Consider the following 10,121-nt stretch of genomic DNA (forward strand, 5'->3'; position numbering starts at 1 on the left):
ATGAATGGAACAACACAGTACAAAGTTGGTAAGTTAGAGAGCACGCACATAGAGTGTTTCTATCATAGGAGTGACAAATACCCATTTCTTCTTTGACCATCTTTTTTTTTTTTTTTAATAGAAGTTTACCAAGTTTGATGGGCTCGGACCCTTCAATTATATACATGAATATTAAGGACGTTCTTTTGTTTACACACTAGCACTAACCAATGAGCTTAGACTTGAAAATCACAATAATCTTACCATCTCTTGTATTAACCTCACAAATGACTTTTTGTTTGCTGTGTAGTTTACACACTGCCTTTTCCTATTGGCCTTATTTTGATTGGATATTTTTTGCAATTTTTATAAAGACAATGTTAGCAATACTCACACATATTACTTTCCAATAAATTGCATCAAATCTAAAGCTGTCTTATATTTTCAAACTTTTACACGTCACTTGTTATCTTGAATTTTTCACTACCTCATCTCCTACATACCTTTCTCCATATATCCCATTCCAACAACAAGGTTGATTTTACTAATGCCTCGTTGTGTGTTACACAACCCAAGTATATTTTATGAAGTTGAAGTGAAAGTCATTGAACTTCTTCCCGAGGTTCTTCTCAACCATCTTGCAATGATTCATTTTGCTTCAATCAGCCTAGAACATTAAACCAAAAGACATCAGTCCATAGACATAATATCTTTTAAAGTATGACTAGAATTTTGTCTATTTTCTCAATTTAATGAAAGCAGTTTAATACCCAGACACGATTTAGTCTATTTAGACATAACACTTACCCCTTCCATTTTTTGTAGCAAAAACTGCTTTTTCTTGTATTAACGTTAATACTGAACATATAAATCTTTTTTTTTTACAAACATTTTTTAAAACTTCTTAAACATTTAAAAAATCACAAATTCATTAAAAAAACACTTCATTTACCATTAAGTAAAAATCAAAATCAAAATAAAAAACAATTCGATACAAAATTCCGGTGGTCGGTATCCTCGATGGAAATAGAGTTTTCCATATATTAATTACCCAATTCTTTTATGTTGATTTAAGAGCAGAATTCAAGGTGCTCTTTTATTCATTATTTCTTTAAATTTGTATACTTCTTGTTTCCATTTTGAGCTTTTAAGCTACTAATTTCACAATTATCAGTCTCCTCTAACCGTTTCTCTCTCTTCGTCTTCCTGAAAGCGAAAAGAGTGTAAAGGCCAAGGTGGAGGAAATCTGCTTCTTTCACACTGGTGAGGGAATTGTGTGAGTATCTTGTTTGCCCTGGGTAAACAGAGAGGGTCGATGGAGGGGCTCGAAGATTTATGGGGGAATTTGACGTTGAATGAGGAAGGGTGAGAGCCAATCGAAGTCCCGATGAGGGATAATGTAGAACTTAAGAAGTTGGGGGAAAGAAACATACTCGGGAAGGTGTTTGCTGAGCGAAAGATTGGAGGTGAAATCATCATAATCAACATGGAAAAGATCTGGAAGGTGAGTAAGCCTCTAACTATTCGTGAACTTGGATCAAATTGTTTTGTGATTTCCTTGGTAAATAGAAAGGATAAGATGAAAGTGTTGAGGGGCTGCCCATGGTTGTTTGACAACCACCTATTTGCGTTAATGCCATACATAGGTAAGGCCTAGATTCAAATGGTGGATTTTTTCAAACAAAATTTTTGGATTCAGATGACTAATCCACCGCTTGACTATATGAATCGGGATATGGGAGTGCGATTGGGGGAATCCATTGGGAAAGTAAATGAGGTGGAAGTGTAAGATGGGGAAGTTGCGTGGGGTAAATTCCTGAGGGTGAATATAGAACTGGATATTAGGAAGCAGTTAGCGAGAGGAAGGACAGTGAATGTACAAGGTGAGAAGTTGTGGATACCTTTCCAATACGAGAAGTTACCAAGAATTTGCTTGACATGTGGCTGTATAGTTCATGGAGAGAAGGGGTGTATGCAGGCCAAAGGAGGGTCTGGACAATATGGCTCTTGGCTGAGAGCTAAACAGATTGGGAATGGGCGAGCTGAGTCAGTGAGTGAGGGGGAAGAGGAAGAAGAAGGGAATCGGGGTAGTTTTAATAATAATGAGGAGGGTGAGGGGTCTATGAATGTGGTTTCAGGGAAAACATTGAGTGAGCTGGGAAGGGATGGTATAGAGAAGAGAGGAGGGGAGTCAGTTTTGGGAATGGAGGAAGAGGAGGTGAGGGAAGGGGATTCTGATGTGCATGAATTGTCCTTAAATTTGTTAGTTAATGAAGGCCAGCTTAGTAGGGTGAGCATGGATGAGACTAGTCAAATGGAGCAAGGATATGGGGGGGGGGGGATGTGAGGGGGATAGTGGAGAAGGAAAAGGGGAAGAAGGGGAGTTGGAAATGGAAAGCTAGAGGTTTGGGCAATAGAGGGGGGTTCAGTTCTATCATTGCCAAAAGAGGGTACGAGGGTGGGGTAGAAAAGGAGAGTGAAGAGGGAATTAAAAAAAAAAAAGAATGGAGATAGCATGGAGTTATATGAAATCAAAGTTTTGCGAAGGCTGCAAGTAAGCCCCGCCAATCATTATGAGTTGTCTAAGTTGGAACTGTCGAGGGTTGGACAATTCTCATACAGTTCAAGACCTTTGTCGTATGGTAAAGAATAATAAGCCCAGTTTGGTGTTTCTTATAGAAATAAAAATAAAGGCGGGAAGGGTGGAAGCTTTAAAGGGTAGGTTGGATATGGAATGGTGTTTAGTAGTGGAACCTAGGGGATTAAAACGGGGACTAGCACAGTTTTGGGGTAGAAATATGGAGCTTGAAATCTTAAGTTATTCTTAATGGCATATAAGTAGTAAAATAAAAGAGGAAAGGAAAAAAGAATGGTATTTTACTAGTTTCTATGGCCATCCTAAGGCTTCAAGGAGGAGTTTGTCTTGGGATTTACTAAATGTTCTGGAACCAAAGGCTGGTGAGGCTTGGTGTGTAGCTGGGGATTTTAATGAGATTTTGTTTCAAGCCTGAGAAATTTTTTTTTTGGGGGGAGGGGGGGAAGCAAAGAGAGGAAAAAGGGATGAGGCAGTTTCGGGAGGTGCTGGAAGAAAAAAGGTTTGCTGACTTAGGCTATGTGGGATGTCCCTACACATGGAGTAATAAGCACATGGACAGTACTTTCACCAAAGAGAGACTGGATAGATTTGTTGCCAATCCAGAATGGAAAAACATCTTCAAAAAAGTGAGAGTGGAGGGGTTGACAGCTCTTAGTTCTGACCATAACCCTATTTTACTTAAGACTTTTGGTACCCATGATGGAGCTATTAGGAAGGAGAGCAGTTTCAGGTTTGAGGCTGCATGGGTTAAAGATGTGGAATGTGAGGAGGTGATAAGGGAAGGATGGGTTAATCAAGGGGGTGTAGCAGAGCCATTGAGTGGGGTACAACTCCTATTACAATCATGTAGTGGCAGATTGAAGAAGTGGGCCAGAATAAAAGATAGAGAGAGAGGGAAGGAAATCAATAGGTTGACAGGGGAAATAAAGAAGTTACAAGTAGAAGAGGGACCAGAAAAAGTAGAGATTATTATGGAGCTTCAACAACAGGCAGGGAATTTACTAGCTCAAAAGGATATAAAATGGAGACAGGGGGCAAAAAAGAATTGGTATAAACTTGGTGATAAAAACACTAAATTTTTTCATGCATGTGCATCTCAGAGAAGAATGAGAAATCAGATTGAAAGGGTGATAGATACGGATGGGAGGGTATGGGACGAACAGAAGGATTTAGAAGGGGCTTTCTACAATCATTACCAGTCGGTGTATAAGTCTACTTACCCCTCAAGGGAGGATATTGAGCTGTGTCTTTCTGCAATGGATAATGGACTAATAGCTGAGATGAATGAAGAGTTGCAGAGAGATTTTACCAGAGAAGAGGTGGAAGTTGCTGTAAATCAAATAGGGCCTATGAAATCACCAGGCCCAAATGGTTTTGGGGCAGCCTTCTATCAATCCTATTGGAAAGTGGTGGGGGAGAAGGTGACAGAAGCAGTGTTGAGTGTGCTGAGGGAAGAAGGCAATTTGAGGATATGCAATCTACGCATGTGGTCTTGATTCCTAAGGTAAAGGAGCCAAAAACAGTGGGGATTTTAGGCCAATTAGTCTTTGCAATGTGTTGTATAAAATCATTGCAAAGATTCTAGAAAATAGATTGAAGGGAGTGCTCGATTAGATTATATCATCAAACCAAAGCGCATTCATACCTGGCAGGCTTATTACAAATAACATAGTGGCAGCCTATAAAATTGTATATTCAATGAAAGTGAAGCATAAGGGGAAAAAATGAAGCATGGCTTTAAAGCTAGATATCTCAAATGCATATGATACGGTTGAATGGGACTTCTTGAGAGCAGTAATGGTTAAATTGGGCTTTGGGGGAAGGTGGGTGGATCTCATTATGGAGTGTGTACAATCTGTTTCCTATGCTATACTGGTAAATGGAAAGGCAAGTAATTCTTTTGTCCCTTCTCGAGGCTTGAGGCAAGGAGACTCATTATCTCCCTATCTCTTTCTTCTTTGTGTTGAGAGCTTGAGTTCTCTTATTAATCAGGCTGAAAGGCAAAAAGTTTTAAGAGGGGTTTTAGTGGCTAGAGGGGGGATAAGGGTGACACATTTGCTATTTGCATATGACTGTGTTGTGTTTGGTCAAGCTTCTTGGCAGGAATGGTTAAAGATAAAGCAGTTACTTGAGATCTATGAGAAGGCATCAGGACAATGTTTAAATAGGCAGAAAACATCCTTGTTTTTTAGCACAAATGTTAGGGATGATATAAAGAGAAGGATAAGGAAGGATATAGGGGCTGGAATGCAAAACAATTGTGAGAAATATTTAGGGTTGACGATAATGGTTGGAAAGTCCCAATATAATACTTTCAGAGGAATTAAGGATAGGGTTTGGAATAAAATCAGCAACTGGAAGAACCTTTTCCTTTCCCCAGCTGGTAAAGAAGTTTTGCTGAAGGCTGTGATACAGGCGATACCCACATATCACATGAATGTTTTTAAGCTCTCGATTAAACTTTATAAAGAAATTGCTGCCTTAATGGACAAGTTCTGGTAGGGCTCTCAGCAAAATGGAAATAAGATACAATGGAGGAGCTGGGCTAAGATGGGGGCTGCAAAGTCTAAAGGGGGGTTGGTTCAGGGAGCTTCAGTGTTTCAATAAGGCTCTCCTTGCAAAACAATGTTGGAGGGTCATAACTATGCCTAACTCAGTTGCTGCCAAAGTGCTTAAAGATAAGTATTTAAAAAATTCAAAACTGTTAAAAGCAAAGCTTAGTAATAGACCTTCTAAAATATAGAAGAGTTTGTGGGGGTCCCTTAATTTATTAAAGGAAGGGTTGGTTTGGAGAGTGGGGAATGGGGAGCAGATCCATATATAGGGGGATAAATGGGTTCCACGACCTTCTCAATTTTGTATCCAATCTCCAAAGGAAAATACAAGGTCTGAGACAAAAGTCAAGGAATTGTTGATTGGTGGAAGATGGAATACCAGGCTGGTGAGAGAATTGTTGTTAGAAGAGGAAGCTGATTTAGTGTGTGGAATTCCAGTTAGTCAAGCTAATGCAGAAGATAAGGATATGGGCTTTCACAGGAGATGGGAAGTACAGTGTGAAAAGTGGTTATCACCTGGAGAGGGCTCAAAGAAATAGAGATGCAAGGGGGTTTTAGAGGTTAAAAAAGGAAGAGAGGTTTGGTCAAAAATCTGGAAGTTGAATATACCTGACCATATGGAAAGCTGCTGTAAATAGTCTCCCTACCAAGCAAAACTTATTTATAGGGCTATAATCGAGTCGAACCAAGCTGAGTTTTGGATTGTCGAGCTCGGCTCGACTCAAAATACTGTGCTCGGGCTCGAGATTTTTTTTTTAATTCTTTGTTCGAGCTCGACTCAATAAGCTAAAATCTCAACTCAAACTCGTCCCACAAACGAGTTCGAGTCGAGCCAAGGTCGAGCTCGAGTTTGAATTGTTTTTTTTAATAAGATTTAATAATTAATAAAATAAATAAATAAATAAATAAAAACTAATATTAAATTTATACAACTAACAAGTAGAACCTCTATTAAATTATAAAATTTTAAATAATTTATAAATAATTAATATCTAACTAGTTGATATTTATCCAAAATAACAATATATTATATGCTATATATATTATTAATACATACACTTAATATAATAAAATATATCTATTTCATATATGGTTCTCATATACTAGTATACGAAATTATTAAATTTTATCAACTAATTATTTTACAAATTATAAAATATACCTATGAAGTATATTTACTATATAGACATAAGTAATTAGAATACATACTATATATTTAATTATAAAAGTGGTATGCTTATATTATTAGCTAATACATATATACATGCATAGGTATATGTATATATTTATCAATATATAAATAAGTTTTAATTGAGTCGAGTTAACGAGTCGACTCGAGCATAAACGAGCCTTAGTCGAGTCGAGTCAAGTCGAGTTTTGTAGAGTATGTGTCATTTACAAATCGAGCGAGTATCTGCTTTAACGAACGAGTTTTTTTTTTTCACGAGTCGAGTTCGATTCGAGTTTAACCGAGCAAGTATCGAGCGAACTATCGAATAGACTAGTTCATTTACAGTCCTACTTGTTATGCTTATATTATTAGCTAATACATATATACATGCATAGGTGTATGTATATATTTATCAATATATGAATGAGTTTTAATCGAGTTAAGTTAACGAGTCGATTCGAGCATGAACGAGCGAGCCTAAACGAGGCTTAGTGGAGTCGAGTCAAGTTTTATCAAGTATGTGTCATTTACAAATCAAGGGAGTATCTGCTTTAACGAACGAGCTTTTTTTTTTTCACGAGTCGAGTTCGATTCGAGTTTAACCGAGCAAGTATCGAGTGAGCTATCAAACAGACTGATTTATCTACAGCCCTACTTGTTTAAAAGAAAGGTTGTGGACAATCCTCTTTATCCCGTGTATGAAAGAGAGGTGGAATCTGTCTGCCATGTGGTGTGGAGTTGTAGTGCTGCGACTGAGGTATGGGCGGATCTCTTAAGTCCAGTCTAGAAATGGCCTCGAGTGGAGGGGGATTTTATGGATTTATGGGATATATTGTCTAAGAAATTGGAAGGGGAAGAACTTGACTTGGTGGCAACTATTATGAGGAATATATGGTGGAGAATGAATAAGTTTGTCTTTGAATCAAAATTTAAGGGGCCAGGGGAGCTGTTCTTGCAAGCAAAGGAGAGTCTAAACACTTTTACAGAGGTAAATGGTGAAAAGAGAGGTGTCACACTGGGAACAAATGAGCAGGTGAGAATTGTGAAATGGAGAAAACCTGGTAATGGCTTTGTGAAGGTAAATTGGGATGCTAGTTTGGATTTAGAAAACAAAAAAAAAGGGGGGGGGGGGGGATAGGGATTGTAGTGAGGGATGAGAATGGAGAGTTGATGTTGGCTCTCTGTAAATAGATGCAAGGGATCTGCACTCTTGCTATTGCCGAGACAAATTTGTTGTGGAGGGCATTCCAGGTGTGTGCTGACTTACAATGGCATAGGGTCATTTTCGAAGGAGATGTCTTGGGAGTTATACAATCAATAAATAGAAGGAAACAATGTTGGGAATGGCATGGACAGATTATAGATTATATCAAAGATTGTTTAGACAATAGAAATGATTGGTCAGTACAATATACAAAAAGAGATAACAATAGAGTAGCACATAATTTGGCAAAAATGGGATTAAATGTAGAGGATGAGATTATATGGATGGAAGGGGCCAGAGGGAATTCTTCCTATTGTATTACAAGAAAAACTTTGTAATGCTTCAAGTTTATGAAAAACAGAATTGATTTCTATTTTAAAATTAAAAAAAAAAAAAAAAAAAAAAAAAAAAAAAAAAGCTAATAATTTCACAAGAATGGATAGTATAATTAGATAATAATTCACAATTAATCTTAAAATGGGAAAAATTGGGATCGGATAGTATTGCAATATTACCTTGACAATCTAACAAAGAACGGATGGCTTAGAAGTGATAGATAGAAATAATAGCACTACTTCTAAAGTCCTTGATTAGATGATGTGAATTAAGGTGTTTATAAGCTGCTTCGATCCTTATCTTAATACAGATTTTAAATGGTCTTTTATAGATATATATATATTGAAGAAGCTTTTCTCTTATAAATCAAATTATATCATATTAATTGTGTAAAGAATATAGATAAAGATAATTACTACAAACATAAAAATATTACATAAAAGTAAATATACAAACTGACGTAATTTTATAAAATCCGTTAGATTTATTTTACCATAAAATAATTTTATAATTTAATATATTATATTAAATTATATCAATTTATAAATTTATTTTTATGTAAATTTTTGATATTTAAAATATTTTATATATATATATATATATAATTCTGTGTACTTGCAAGAAAAGAATTATTTGACTTGATTAAAGTGCGTGCGTGCGTGCATGCCACTAGTTGTCCTGTAATACCCCAACTGGGAAAGTAAGAAGCTGGTATGGATCCAGAGTAAAGTGACAGTCAGAAACAGATCATGATAGGCAGAAAACATGGAAATTTCCAGCCCAAGCTCGCTAGACCATGCAGAAAGCTCCAGGTTGCCATGTTTGTTTTATTAAGGAAAAGCAATCTTGGCTAGCTGTTTGAAATCTGGACGTATTTTGTGTTTTATGTTATTTTATCTTGCTCATCACGTAATCCTGCCTTCCATTTTAGTTTATTTGTTTGCACAATGCACATTGCAGATTTTGTCTTCTTTTTTTTTTTTTTTTTTTTATTGTTTTGGGAGAAATGATTTATAAATTTTACAAAGCACAAATTTCACGTATTTATTTTTAAAAAATTGAATAAATTTAAAATTTATATAAAATAAATTTAATTTTAACGATAAATTTTACTATTTTTTAATCTATTACGTATAATTAATTTTATATATTTTTTATGTATTCAATTAATATAATTATTTAAAATAATTATTTTATATTAAAATATGAGGTAATTAGTCTATTAATAGAGTGCATAAAAAATAATATAAAATTTTTAATAAAACAGTAACAGGGTCCCACCTCTTTTAATATTTATTCGAAATTGTAAAATTATAAAATTATTTTAATATTTATTCGAAATTGTACTGTCACCAGTCTTAGAATACAGTGATAGGGCCCCACCTCTCTATTTACAATCTCTTTTATTAATAGTAGGTATAATTTAGGTTTAGTTTAAATATTTAAAATATCTAGAATATTTAAAAATAGTAATAAAATAATCTGATATAAGATATTTTATTAAATTTTAAAAAATATAAGAAAAAATTGATTAAAAATAATATAAAATTTTAATATGATTTGAATATAATTTTTATTTTAAAATTTAAAAAAATTATAATTATTAAATAATAAGTAGATAAAAAAATTAAAAATATTTTATATTTTAATAATATTTTTTAAAAAAATATAAAAATAAAAATAATTATGTTGTCAAACCGACGTTCATGGTGTGTAAAACACCAATTGCCAGTGGTTGCGTGATAAAACCGAAAAGAAAGTGGGTGAAAGAATTAAAAGACAAAGTCAATTGGACAGCTCACAAGGCATTCTTCTTCCTCATTATCTACGCCCATCGTAAATCTATTATTTTTCCATTCCCATAAAGGTTCCTTCCCCTATTATTTTTCCATTCCCATAAAGGTTCCTTCCTATTTTATTTGAGAAAGAGTGATATTTTAGTGGTGGGTGTATAAATAACATATAATTATTTTTAAAAAAATAAATAAATATAAAATTTATATTAAAAAATTAATTTTTTAATAATAAATTTTATTTTTTTTAAAACGATTATATGACGCTTCCACACTTCATGTAATATTAGTTATTTTATTTTTTATTTTTACATTAATAAAACATATTTTCTAGCCCTATTCGAAATTTCGAGGTTCATATCTTAACAATCCTTACTCTTTTATTTTTTTCCCCCTCTCTCTCTCAAGATCAATAACAATCAATAGATGAGGGTAACAAATTTATTTTTCAATACTTTGCTTCATTAGTTGCTTGTAAATGATTTTC

At 34.6% G+C, this 10,121-nt stretch overlaps 1 protein-coding gene across 1 annotated transcript; it reads left to right on the forward strand.

Annotated features, from left to right (window-relative positions):
* Window positions 1-4,306: 4,306 nt before the first annotated feature.
* On the forward strand, window positions 4,307-5,077 carry LOC122298719. The gene has a single exon (XM_043108587.1). It carries the CDS (start codon window positions 4,307-4,309, stop codon window positions 5,075-5,077), a length of 771 nt encoding a protein of 256 aa, XP_042964521.1.
* The last annotated feature ends 5,044 nt before the right edge of the window (window positions 5,078-10,121 follow it).

Source organism: Carya illinoinensis, chromosome 16, assembly GCF_018687715.1.
Source record: "Carya illinoinensis cultivar Pawnee chromosome 16, C.illinoinensisPawnee_v1, whole genome shotgun sequence".
In the NCBI taxonomy this organism is placed as follows: Eukaryota; Viridiplantae; Streptophyta; class Magnoliopsida; order Fagales; family Juglandaceae; genus Carya; species Carya illinoinensis.

Excerpts from the sequence above, each read along its gene's own strand:
- LOC122298719 (XM_043108587.1), top strand. The coding sequence starts at position 4,307 with ATGGCTTTAAAGCTAGATATCTCAAATGCATATGATACGGTTGAATGG.